The sequence below is a fragment of the Nematolebias whitei genome, chromosome 14, assembly GCF_014905685.2.
Source record: "Nematolebias whitei isolate Nwh7 chromosome 14, NemWhi1, whole genome shotgun sequence".
Lineage (NCBI taxonomy): Eukaryota > Metazoa > Chordata > Actinopteri > Cyprinodontiformes > Rivulidae > Nematolebias > Nematolebias whitei.
Window position 1 is genome coordinate 27,601,644 of NC_056511.1, and position 14,245 is coordinate 27,615,888.

Genomic DNA, 14,245 nt, shown 5'->3' on the forward strand with positions numbered 1-14,245 from the left:
GTGGCGCAACTGGTAGAGCTGCTGCCTCTCAGCTAGTAGGTCCTTGGTTCAAACCCCGGTCTAGGGGCCTTCTGGGTGGAGTTTGCATGTTCGCTCCGTGTATGCGTGGGTTTTCTCCGGGTGCTCCGGTTTCCTCCCACAGACCAAAAACATGCATGTTAGGCTGATTGGTAACTCTAAATTGTCCCTAGGTGTGAGTGAGAGAGTGAATGTTTGTTTGTCTCATTTGTCTCTATGTGGCCCTGTGATGGACTTGCGACCCGTCCAGGGTGTACCCCGCCCCTCGCACAGTGATTGCTGGACATGGGCACCAGCGACCCCCGTGACCCAAAATGGAATAAGCGGGTAAAGATAATGGATGGATGGATGGATGAAAAAATAACCTAAACGGCACGCACGTGGACCGAATCGAACATGCTGTACCGAAACGGTTCGATACACCCACTTGTACCGTTACACACTAATATATATGTATATATGTACTTTGTACGCATATATGTATATGTACATATATACACCTGCCTGTACTCAACCAAATTCAATCATAATCTCATGAGCTGCTACCAAGGTGGGTACATATGAGTGGTTAGAGCAATCATCCTCCAATGGGAGAGTTGGGGGTTGGATTTCAGTCACATGTTGAAGTGTCCCTAGGCAAGACATTGAACCCCTCATAGTCTCTGATGTGTATCCCATCAGTATATGAATGTGATCTAAAGCTCTGATTAGTCTCTACAGATTCGGATTTTAATTGTAGAGGTGTAGTAGAGTACTGTAAAAATGTGTTTGTGGAGGTAAATGAGGCACATATTGTTGTAAAGAGCTTTGAGTATCTTGTTGAGATAGAAAGGCGATATATAAGTGCAATCCATTTACCATTTACAATAACAAAACATTTGCCTGTTTTCTCAGTTTTGAGTTGCCACTACTCTAAACTACTACTACTAATGAGAAAAGCTGGTCCAATAAAACATTATCTGATCTTTTTTTTTTTTTTGCAGTGTCAAACTAACCAGACAAACTTGAAGAGGGACATCATGGAAGCCCCTATTGTATGCTTGGATGAGGAGTTTGAAGATCTCCGATCTTATCGGTTGGATGATCTTGACCATCTGAGTTGCCCCTCTTACGCCACCACCACCACTTCTACAATCCCTCTGGGCTCCATCACTCGCGAGGACTTCTCAGAGCTGGAAAACTTTTCAGAAATGATAAGTTTCAAGTCAATGGAGGACCTAGTCAACGAGTTTGATGAGAAGCTCAACGTCTGCTTCCACAACTACAACACCAAGACTGAAGGCCTGGCACCCATACGTAACCAGTGCCACAACAAGGAGGATGAGGAGCGGCTGCAGGATGAAGAGTAAGTGAGCAAAACTCTCTTTGGGATTTGTTAAGGACCTACTTGGATTGTGTTTTGGCAGCTGCTGAGTACAGAGTCCTCACTTCTCAGTCCTTATGTTGTATTTGAATTATGGTCTACAAAGAACACTTTTGGTTTAGTTTGAGGAATTCATGCCAGGCTTTATTTAGAACCTGATGGTAGAGCTAGTTTTTGATGCCATCAGTCATTCATACAAAGGTTCTTGTCAAAGAACCACCTCCAAACCCAGGGAAAAGTTCACGATTCTATAAATGTTTGCATTAGTTTGTAATCTAGAAAGATACAGAGAGGTAAAGCGCAAAGAGTTGAAGAATTAAAGGCCTATCATTCCTTGAAAAAATGCATATCACCTGCAACGCCATACTAGAGTTTTAGAATAATATCATCTTTAGGGAGAATTGACAGAAATGTAGTCATTTTGGAAAAATCTTGAATCAAGCCTGAGATGTCACATTTTTGCCCATGTGTGTATTCATTTGTACCTTAAATAAATTGAGAAAGCTCCTCGGATGAGGAGCGAAACGTCTTCCGTTACAAATAAAGTCCAGTCGTTTTTGTATTGAATGTTTTTTGAATTTACCTTAAATGAAATATCACATGTACCACTGAATGGATTTTATTGAAAGTCTCACAAAGTAATCATTAGACGTGCATCTGGATAAACTTTTGGAGACTGTGTTGTTCAAGATGGGCACCAGAGCTAAGCAACCTTTGCAAACACAAAACGTAGCTAAAAACTAAAATAAAATAGCTCAAAACAACAGATGTTGGCTCTCAGCCATTCATTCAACCTTTATTTTGACAGGTAAATTAGCCAGTTTCACAAATATGAAGTTCATGTTTGGTATGGTATTAGCTGAGACTGATACCCAACACATACTCTAAGGTCAAAGTAATTGAGCAAGATCTGCTTCTAAAACTGTTCCCTTAACTACAGGAGTCATTCTATTGGCTAAACGTTGGTTACATACTGTAACCCCAGATTCTATGAGTTTAGGTGCAACCTTTTAAGGCTATCACTAGTGGGTTTATCCCTTTGCACACAGCACAGCACTAAAAATTTTAGTCTGCGCTCACCGGCTGTGTGGGACCCACCCCCGGTCCATATAAATTATGGTGAGACTGGGCAATCGGCTCCCAAATAACTTTTTTCTTCAGCCATTTAGGAACCAGTGAGGCCCAGAGCTTAAAGGACTGCACCTATACTCATAGAATCTGGGGTTACAGTACGTAACCAACGTTCTATTTCGTACAGGCTTCGTCCTTTAAGGCTATCGCTAGTGGGTTAGGGCGAAGCAGGATGTAGTCTATGCCTCACTGGGTCCATTCAAACACAAAATGAAGCACCTGCTTGCACAAAGAAACATTTCATCACTCAGCCTTCTGTGTGCGTAATTACGCACTGCGTAATTCCATGATCCATGCATAGGAGCGCACCGGAGAAAAGATCTCTGGTGAAGAAAAAGGTTGAGATAGCAGACCTGCTGCTGTCAATAGGAACAACGGAAGTTACACATTGTAACAGTGTAACGATGAACAGAGCAGGCCAACAGCTCCTCAGGATGAGCCGATTAATAACAATAAAATCAGCAGTCTTGAACTTGTGACTGATAATAAATATCTCACACTGCAACTGCATGCAGGCAGGTGTGAGCTCAAAAGTGAGGCTGGCTCCATGAAACAAATAATAATCATTCTGTCAGAACCCTAAGAACAGAATGGGTCATGGAGAAAGTAGAATCATCACATAGATAAAAACAAATAATTGAACATGGCGATGACCAGGCAGCCGCCATACAAATATCCTCCACTGTCATCCCTCCATGCAGAGCCATGTAGGATGAAAACCTTCTGGTGGAATGCGCTGAGATTCTCTGGAGGATCCAGTCCAGATTAACTGTAAGCTTCAGAAATAGCCTCACACAACCAGTATGAGAGGCGCTGGGTGGATAGAGGGAGTCCTGAAGAACTGTCTGTTAGGTATTTTCTCTCGTACCCAACAGAAAAAGAAGAACACCACACAGGACAGAGTAAGGTTTTTTGGCCAACGCTCCTTGCAAGGAGGGAAATCCACCTCTGGTCTGGAACCAGAGGTGAACTCCAAAGCCTTGCTGTTAGAACTGGCTTTTATTTGGTAAGAGTGACACATAAGTGTTTGGCTTGGAACACTTTTTGATCAGAACAAAACATCTTGTACAGGTTCAGTTGATTAAATGCTTATTGTAATGAGTTTCTGATACCATCTGTATCAGTTGAAATCATCTGTATCAGTTTAAGGGTGAGGAGAAAAACAATGACAGTGCTAGAATACTAGTTGATACGTTTTGACATGTTTGGTTTTTAACAAACAGTTCTAAGTAAAAACAGCTTATGTAAATACAGAGAATTACTATCAGCTCGGATGTGGACTGATAGTATCAGAAACTTTTTGCTTTATATGCATAGAAGTACAGGAATCATGAAGCAAATTAAAATGGTAACATGAAAAACTCTTACATTTCCCTCCTGTTTATCAGTTTAAACTCATTGAAATCATAAATCATAAAAAGAAAAAAATTAACACACATTCCTACAGAATTTTAAATCATAAAAATAAAATTTAAAGAACAAAAATAATGAAGGATGAAAAAATGATTTGCTTCACATGTTTGAGATTGATTAAATGTCCTGTTAAACTTGTGAGAATGAAAACAGCAAGGGTTTTAAATATTTTTGAAAGTAGAAACTTAACCCTCACTAAAGGTAAATTCAAATTGTGAAGCATTGAACTTTAGCTAATAGGAATTGCTTATCTGAAAAAAAAATGAATAGGAAAGAGTGTACAATGCATCTCTTTTACACAGCATCATCATACTTTGATCGTGTCAGTGGAGTGTAATTTTCTTGGTTTAACCTTGACAGGTGAAGGCTGATTAAAACACCTGTAAAGCTTTCGTCATCATTGTTTTCAAAAGTGGGAGGACACATGTGTTGAAAGCGCAGAAGAGGACGAGTACTACCAGGATGGGGGTGCAAATCTTCAGCAGCAGATGCCACCCTGGTCCAGACTTGAGCCATAAAAGAAGGTCAAAGGGTTGTGCTCCTGATGTTGTACTGTCCACATACTATTTCAGCAGTTCTAGGTCGTTCAGGACATCATGGATGTCTCCACCAGTTCCAGTTTCATCTGGGATGTAGGTGCAACATGTAGTTCCTATAATCTTACATACCCCTCCTTGTGAGGCGGTGAACAGGTCCAAGATGACGCGGTTCTGGATGATCATGTCTCTCATTGCAGTCAATTCCTTTGTTGTTCCATTTGCCAGTCCGTAGGTGTCGTTGATGTGGCGTAGAAGTGCATAACTGGTGATCTCGGCACATTGTTGAACTTCTGCAGTTCCCACTCACGGGAATAGGCCTTGAAAGACTTTTTCACCTCCATTCTAGATCCTGTATTCCCATGGGGTGCCGGTGCTGGTGGTGAGGCCTCCCCATTGGTGCACTTTGGACATCAGTGAACATTTCTTCCTGATCAGTGGTGTAGAGGCTTTTCTGAGGAGCATCACAGGGCTAGATAGGGGGACCAAAGCACAAAGCCCCCCCCCCACCCCCCACCCCCCCAGTGTGGTTGTAGTGCAGTGTAAGCTCTGTAGCTACACAGGAAGTACCAGTCACCCAGAATTCTGGAGCCTCTGTCTCCTGGCACGGTGGCACTGTAGCCAGTGGTGTTTTGACGTCCTTCTGTCTGTCGGCTGATGTTTAATGTAAGGCGTTGGAGATAGCGTCCGCATTTCGGATTCTGGTATGGAGTACAGTTGCCGGTGGTATTCTTGCTTGTCACACAAGAAAAACATTTTAAAAACTTGGGTGTGTAGTCACAGAAAGTGAGTACCTTTTCACACATATTACATGGGACGGAGCCCATGGTTGTGGTCCCATTGTTGAACACACAGTGGCCAAGGAAGCCGGACCTTGCTCTGGCTACTGCCCACCACGATCTAAGGATTTTATAAATGAGTTTTCTGACTTCTTGGCTGAAATCACACCAAAATATGAGTATGTTTTCATTATTGGGGACTTTAATTTGCACGTGTGCTGTCCTGAGAAGCCCTTGGTTAAGGACTTTTTAGATTTATTGGACTCATTTAATCTAACTCAGCATGCAAACTGTCCCACCCAAGAGTGTGGACATACACTGGACCTTGTTTTAACTCATGATGTGACTGTTAATAATCTTGTTATTGGTGATAATGTTTTGTCAGACCACATGCCAGTCTGGTTTGAGTTCACCCTCCCCCATCTAACTCCTAATCCATGCATTCCTGCACGTCGCAGCCGGGCAATTAACCACTTCACTGCCGCACGTTTCACAGATGTTTATAACTCTGAAATGATAATTCAGCCCCCGGTGTTTCTCACCGCCACTAAGGAGCTGACATCCCAGTTCAACTCTGTCTGCTTAAAGACTCTGGATCATGTTGCGCCTGTTAAAACCAAAAAATCAAAACTCAGAGCAGAACCTTGGCTGAGTGACGTCACCAAGGCCGTTAGGCAGCAATGTAGGAGGGTGGAACGAAAGTGGAGGAAAGACAGGCTGCAGGTCTCTTTTCAAATACTTAAAGAGAGTTGGCGCCGTTATCAGAAAGCAGTAAAAGCTGCTAAATCCAAATACTTCTCTGATATAATTACCTCAAACTCTCACAACCCACATGTCCTCTTCTCCACCCTAAACTCTGTTCTCCACCTCACTGAATCATCACCTCTGGAAGCCTCAACTGAGCTGTGTGACAACTTCTTACATTTCTTTTTTTTTTAAATTGTGACCACCCATGCTCTCATTTCCCCTCCAACTCATGACCCATCCATTCTACCTCAATCTGTAGCTCCTTTTGACCATTTTGAACCCATCACTCTATCTTCTCTAGAGCAGGTCATGTGCAGCTTGAAACCTTCTGGCTCCCCCTTTGATGTGGTCCCCCCTCGACTACTAAAGGAGGTTTTTCCAACTCTAGGTCCATCCATTTTTGATATAGTTAACAGTAGTTTATCCACTGGCGTGGTGCCAAAATCCTTTAAACATGCTGCCGTCCAGCCTCTCCTGAAAAAAACTTACCTTGACCGCTCAGTCGTTTCCAACTACCGGTCTGTCTCCAAACTCCCATTTGTTTCTAAAGTACTGGAGAAAATAGTTGAGTCCCAGTTGAATTGCTTCCTGGAGGATCACGCCATCTTAGAGCTTTTCCAATCTGGCTTTAAACCTCTCCACAACACTGAAACTGCCCTGCTGAAGGTCTTTAACGACATCTTCAGATTCACAGATACTGGTGATTCTGTGCTGCTTGTCCTCTTGGACCTCACAGCCGCTTTTGACACCATCGACCATGAGATCCTCATTGCTAGGTTGGAGTAGTGGGTGGGCGTCACAGGATCAGCCCTGAATTGGTTCAGATCTTACCTCGCTGACAAATCCTTTTGTGTCTCCATCAAGGATTTTAGTTCCGCAGAGGCAGAGCTTAAATGGGGGGTTCCGCAGGGGTCCATCCTGGGTCCCCTCCTATTTTCTTTATACCTGCTGCCGCTTGGTGCTATTTTCCGGAAACACAACATGCCCTTCCATTTCTATGCTGATGACTGTCAAATTTACTTCCCCCTAAGACACAATGGTACATGCTCTATTCAACCGCTGCTCAACTGCCTGGCTGACATCAGGGACTGGATGGCTTTAAATTTCTTGAGTTTCAATGAAAAGAAGTCTGAAGTCATGTTGTTCTCTCCCAACGACACGATCACAAACCACTGTATCGACCTCTCGGCTCGAAACCTGTCTGAAAAACTAACCTGGGAGTGATAATGGACCCTTCCCTGAAGCTTAACAATCATGTAAACATGATTGTTAAATCATGTTTCTTCCAACTGAGGCAGCTGTCTAAACTGAAGCCCATATTATCCAAAAATAACCTGGAGACAGTAATACATGCATTCATTACATCTAGGCTTGATTACTGCAATTCACTCCTGTTTGGTATCAGTCAGACCTCCATTGCACGACTACAACTGGTCCAGAATGCAGCAGCCCGATTTTTAACCAGTACAGGCAAAAAAGAACACATTACACCAGTTTTGGTCTCACTGCACTGGTTACCGGTTCACTTTCGAATCCAGTTCAAAGTACTCCTGTATGTTTACAAATCACTGAACAGTGTCGCCCCCCCAATCTCTCTGATCTGCTACAACCGTATGTCCCAACACATTCCCTGAGGTCAGCGGACCAGTTGCTCCTCACAGTTCCAAGAACTCATCTTAAGCGCAGAGGTGACAGGGCCTTCTCTGTAGCAGGACCAAGACTCTGGAACGAGTTACCTCTGTTTGACAGACAGGCCCCCTTCCTCTCAGTTTTCAAGTCCTGTTTAAAAACTCACTACTATTCAGTAGCTTTCAACACCAGATGATCTGTGTTTTGATCCTGCATGCTCCACACTGGTTTGTCGTCATTATCTGCATCGTTTTTATGTCTATATTCTGATTTACTTCATTTTGTATTTTGCTTTGTGTGTTACCTGTTGTTTTGTCTGTACAGCACTTTGGTTGGCCTTGTAGCTGTTTTAAGTGCTTTATAAATAAAGTGGTATGGTATGGCCAAGGTAATTAGTTCAGGTAGTTGTATTGACATTTGTGATAATGGCAGGAGGTCTGCCATTTGTCTGCAGTCTTGATCATTTATGGCTTGTGAGTTTTTGTTACAACCTGCAGGGGTGCGGAGTAGTTCCACTTGCTCCCACTCGATGTTTTTTTTGTGACGTGGTGTTGTAGCCGGGGTGTGTGCTCAGACCATACAGGCACTTCTGCTTCTCTATCGTGATGTTTTCCTGGTCTCAGGCCTGAGTTCTGCGTGGCGTAGGGCATCTGGGTGCACACATAGCAGTTGAACTCGTTCTCTTCATGTGCGGTTCTGTTCATCAGCTGCCACCACAGATTGGTGCTGTAGTCATGTGGGTCTGTCATCTCTCTTTTTCTGTTTGGGAGGGCTTCTCTGTTTACACACAAGAGTACACAGCATGCTGCAACCACAGTGCAGCAGAGGATCCACCTGAGGAGTGGAGGCCCCATTGCTGCTCAGTATACAGAAACACTGGATCTCAGAATCCTAATAGGGCAGGGATCGTTGGTTTCTTCACTGGTTTTGAGACGACATTCCCTAAAAAGAACAGCCCCCTGTGTGCGCTAGACTTCCCCACTGCCCCAATGACCTAGAGATCCAGCACTTTCTGTAACTTACAGTGGTTGAGATGTAATCCAGCTGGGTCTTTCAGGGATCTTTACTGCATTAGGCATGGTCAGCAGTACTTGGAACAGTCCTTCCCAGCGGGGGACGGCCCATTTCTTTCTTTTGATCACCTTTATGAAGACCCAATCTCCTAGCTGGATAGGGATGGTTTCCTGTGAAGGAGGAGAATCACAAGGCAGTAAATTTGTCTTTAACACTGTTTTTTCTTTCAGTGTTTTGATCATATAATCTGCTAATGTTTGTTCCTCTTCTGCTTTCTCTAGATCTGGAGAGAACAGAGGTAGACAATAAGGCCTGCCATGGATGATCTCAAAGGGAGTCAATCCATTTGATTTTAGAGTTATTATCATATAGAGTTTCACTAGGTCTAAGTATTCAGGCCAGGCTTGACCTGTAATCTCTATGCATTTTCTAAGTCTGCTCTTAATCGTTCCATATATTGTTTCTACAAACCCTGTACTTTGCGGGTGGTGGACATAATGTTTTTTTAAAAGTTAGTCCTAATTGTGAGGCCATGCTCTGTATGACCTGATTTACAAAATGTGGACAACTGTCACTGTAAATGGTTTGTGTGACACCATGTGTAGGAATAATGGATTTACAAGTAGCTTTTGCTACAGTTAGTGCATCTGCATGTTTGGATGGGGCAATTTCAACCCATTTTGAGAAAGTCTACCATGACTAAACAATATTTGCAATGTCCACTTTGTGTTGAGTAAAAACTTTCAAAGGTATAATCATTCCTCTTTCTTATTTTGATTAATGGCATTTACCTCTGCATGCCATCCCTGAAATTCTGACGCACAGAATCATATGTCCAAGTGTGAACTCTGTCACAGAGTAAACACAATAAAAACATGTATTATCTGTAGCATTGTTCATTAAAATGGTTCAACACTATTAATGTATTACATAAAATATACATATGGTAGGCACACTTAGCAATATTGTAGACCATTGCATTAATACATTCAGCAAGTACTTTTACTTTTAATACTTTAAGTATTTAAAGGCAAGTACTTATTTACTTTTACTTAAGTAAAAATGTTAATGTGATACTTCTACTTTTACTAGAGTACATTTTGTCTGTACTTTTACTTAAGTACAGTGTTGGAGTACTTTCTCCACCACTGCATTTGATACAGGGTCAGTTCCTTTTGTGTAAGCTATACATTTACAAACAACAAGCTTAGAGGGGCTTTGAATTACTGAGCAAGGAGTGTGGCATGTGTTACTGGTCTGCCAGTAGAGGTCAGCAGTGTACTGGTTGTCTGTGTACACTTCTGCCAACATATGTACATATGTACATATAAGTGCTGTAATTTCAGTTGCTTGTACAGCTTTATAGAATTTTTTTATATATATTTTTTAATTTATTTATGAAAATGCTTCTATATGATAAATACCTCCCTCCTGTTGACACATGGCAAAGACCATGGGTAATTTTTTGGTTTGATGGCTGGTTGACCACAATTTTTTGTAGTCCCTTTAAGTCAGACTTATCCATCCTCCAGGGGACCGTAGTCTGTACAGGACATGGCATGTTGTATTTTGTAACCCACATCTTTCCATCGCGCATTGTGGGGTTTGTTTAATGAGATGTGTGGTACTGTCAGATTGTGTTAACCACAGGCATATTATGTCTATGGTGTTAACCGGTTCAACATTAGCGGCGTCTCCATAACTTCTTTTTCTGCCTCTCTTAACACAGAACTTCCGGTTACATTTCAAAATAAGAGCAACATAACTGGGCAGTGGGGAGGGCTAAATGTTATTTTTTGTTTGTTTGTTTTTTTAATAACCATAACATTAAATAGCCATAACATTTAAAAACAAAATCCATTTTGGTTGTTGAAAAATGTGAAAATAGTTACAATCGATTCATAAAAGAAAAATATTAATGATACTTAAACTGGCCTTGGGACAAAGGATGTTGCCTTTAACTTCACATTGTCTTGTTCAACCTGCAGTCACTACAGATGAGGGATTGTCAGTTTCTGTAAGATTTCTGCAACTGGAGCAGGTATTTCTGTTTACTGGTTAACTTCTTCAGTTGTCTCACATTTTAAGGGTCAATCCTACTCCATGTTTCAGCTCCTTTCATAGATCAGATCTATGAAAGCAGATTCCAGGACTAGATTCCATGACGAAAACAGGGCCGAGTCCAGTTCAGTAATGCAGTCTACAGTTTAGTTAACTTGTTTTAATAGTGGGTTTAACTTAATTATCAGTGTTTGTGTCACATATAATTTGCGTTGCCAAATAAACAAAATAAAATAACTCTGTTGCATTCATTTTTCAACTTTAGTAGCATGCAATGTTTATCATTATTCTAAATTTGGATAACATAACTTTCAGCGAGCTTCATGTAACTCAAAGCTTCAGTATATCTCTCACACAAACATAAATACTGTTTATAATTATTAAACTGTTACGATTTATCACATTTTAGTATGTTTTAGTGCAGCGCGGCGTGTGCTTGTGTGTGTGTGTGTGTGTGTGTGTGTCAGTCGGCTCCTTTAGACACAGAGCCGGCTGCGGTCAGAAAACAGCTCTGGGACTACTCAAAACTGACCTTGTGATTTTATTTAATAAAACTAAAGAAAGTCAACTAGACTTTATAACTCTGGTCACAACACATGTATGTTAACAACAAAACAAAAATAAAGTTGAAGAAAAACTTTTTAAAATCAGAAACACAAGTAAGTAGCGAACAGTTATCAGTCTGTGGAGTTTTATCAAACTTGTTGTTCAATAAAATTTAGAAGACTGAGAACTTTTGTTAAAAACACGTAGCAAAGTTTATTTCTCTTCTGCAGAAGGGAGAACACATGAAACGAAAGTGCAGCTCAGTGAGTTCTGTGTGTTCTGAAAAAACATGAGCAGTACGGCTTCATTTATACACCTTCACACGTAACATGCTTTGACACAACAGGCACTCATTTGCAATCTTATCAGGGTAAAAACAGACAATACGTTTGTGGTCCGTGTGACCGGTTCTGGAGCTGGGGTTCCGTACCGGCAGTCTGTGAGAAACGGAAGTTAAAAAGCTTCACACACTGATGCAACTGCTGCAGTTTAGATAAGCTTAAGAGAGTGTGATATAAAGTAAATGAATAATAAGAATGATAATAAAATTGAAAATGAAATAAAAATAAAATTGATGAACAAAATAAACTGGTATCAATGTTTTCATTTCCACAATTCCACAATTCCTCCCTTTTGTTCCCATAGGAACAACAATAACACGAATATGTACAGATAGAGATATAGACACTGATTAACAGAACCTTCAAGGCACATGTGTCATACGGAGTATGGTTTAACATATGGCTATCATAAACATCAGTTAGAAATTTGCTAAGGCTGTTTTTTTGGGAGACAGACCCTGTAAATGAGAGCAAGCAAAAAGTAAAAGAAATCATAAAAATAAAATGACAAAATTGTGAAAAGCAAAATCATAATAAAACAAAATATTTACATAATGGTTGTCTTCTTGTTGGTCAGGACAAAAACAGTAGAGTGGGTGGGTGGGTTACACTTATTGGAGTCGGGATTGACATTGTTATGTAACAGGGCATAGGTTTCTGCCAGGCATTCAGGAGTGAGGGCAGTCGAGATCAGACGTGTGGACAATGAGCGAATACAAGGTATACAACAGCAACCACAAATTATTAGAATGGCTAAACAAACTCCTATGGAGATAATCAGGGACATGATTATGCCCTTCCACCAGCCAAACATTTTGTTGAACCAATCAGAAATTGGATTGTTAATCCTAGAGGCATCCTGCATTTGTTGAGATAGGTCATTCAGACCTTTTAGGGCTCTGGTTACTTTACCATCTGGTGCTGTATTATTTGGTATAAAGGTACAACATTGTTCACCAATCATGGAGCACACGCCTCCCTTCTCTGCTAATAACATGTCTAGAACCATCCTATTTTGAATCGCCATTTTAAAAGTGGGACGTAATTGGTCAGACAGGCCTTCAATGGCATCACGAGTTAGGTTGGTTAGGCGCAAAACATTATAATGGACAAAATTTATTCTGGCTACGTTTTTGTTGGTTGTAACAGGAAAAATGGCTCCTATAATAGGCAGCTTTTCGAACCCTGCTGCTACTGGGTCAGCCAATTTGTACTCATCTGGGACTCCTTGTGGAACCCCAATGGCGTTGATGTAGGTTTAAGAGTTTGCAAAAAGGTCAAAGTCGGTGTCTCGTCTTCTTCTACTTTTGTGTTGGGTTAATTGATGTCCTGTAAGTGGGGCTGCAAGGCGAACTAAAGCACAGAGTCCTTTGGTGTTTATAGGAATTTTTACTGACAATCTCTGGCCACCATAGGCCCGCTCGTGCCCACGTGCCAATGGTTTATTTTTCTTCATCACTAGTGTCTACCTTTTCAGTGATGTTGCACCATTCATGGTTGATTTCCCCATAGTTCACTGTGGGGTTTCTTGTGGTAAAGTTAAAACAATGATACCCATTAATGATACGGTTTGGCCTAAAGGGTCCTGGATGTGTTTTATTGTGAATTGGTGGGTATATATCAGTCAGCGTGGTGCAGTCTTGTACTGGTTCTTGTCTAGTCAAATTTAGCATGCATTTATATCCCCATGCATCCTCAGGAAACAGTAGGGCCGGTTGGGTAACTAGTTTAGGTCTGGCCGCAGCGCAGGCAACATAGTTGCTCAGCTGGGCTTCTCTTGCGGCTTCTACCAGCCATCAGAGCCATATGTTGTCATCTCCATGTCCAGTGGCGCGTTTTATCAGCTGTTCAGGTTTTAATTTTGTATAATCTACTGATACAACTGGTATGTCATTTCCCCATAGCCTGTCATCGGGTGCAAGTGTTGGAGAACCGCTAAGAATAGGGGTGGTTGGGTTTCCTATATCAGGAGTTTTAGCAGGGGGGTTAAACTTAATTGTGATGAACCCCATCGGGTCTTCACCACTAACATCTGCACGAATCATAAAGGTGTAATGAGTTAGATTTTGGTCGTTAGTTGCTACAAAATGTTTTGGGGTCCTTGCAAATTAGTTAAGGATAAGGTTACAGGGTTACCGGTTGGGTCGTAATCTCTTTGTAACTTAACTTTATCCCACCATAATTTGGTGTCATCATCTAAATAAGCGCGAGAAGGTGTCCATAACCCAGTGTAGTGAGTTGTGGTTTCCCATGGGCAGACTGGGCGCCAAGTACGAGGTTTGGGGAATTGGTAGAACATAGGTGATTTAGCGTTGCAGTTGGGGTAGGCAGCTGATGTCATTCTACGGTCTAAACACAATTAGAGATCAGTGCTTTGATAGTATTCTGATGCATGCTCAATAATCCAGGTAGAAAAATCCAAAAAAGTTCAATCTGGTCCTCTGGACATTCAAAAAACAAACAAACAAACAAACAAAAAAAACAAAGCAAAAAAAATATAGAAACGTTTCGTCTCTCATCCAAGAGACTTCCTCAGTCTGAGGTGCTGTTTTCAGCTCAGTCTCTTAAATAGCACCTTCTCAGAGTGGATCAACCAGTTTGCTGCTGACAACCAAAACCAGCTGATCACATGCTCAAGAAGGACCATCAGCCTAACAATGGATCATT

The 14,245-nt window shown here is 41.5% G+C and overlaps 1 protein-coding gene across 1 annotated transcript in view; it reads left to right on the forward strand.

The window, feature by feature from the left end:
- Positions 1 to 1,008: 1,008 nt before the first annotated feature.
- The window catches only part of fez1 (fasciculation and elongation protein zeta 1 (zygin I)), a gene marked incomplete at its 3' end in the record, with an annotated part of 65,119 nt that continues 51,882 nt past the window's right edge, over positions 1,009 to 14,245 (forward strand). The window contains 1 exon segment of the mRNA XM_037687432.1: positions 1,009 to 1,363. Coding sequence (XP_037543360.1) covers positions 1,038 to 1,363 — 326 coding nt within the window.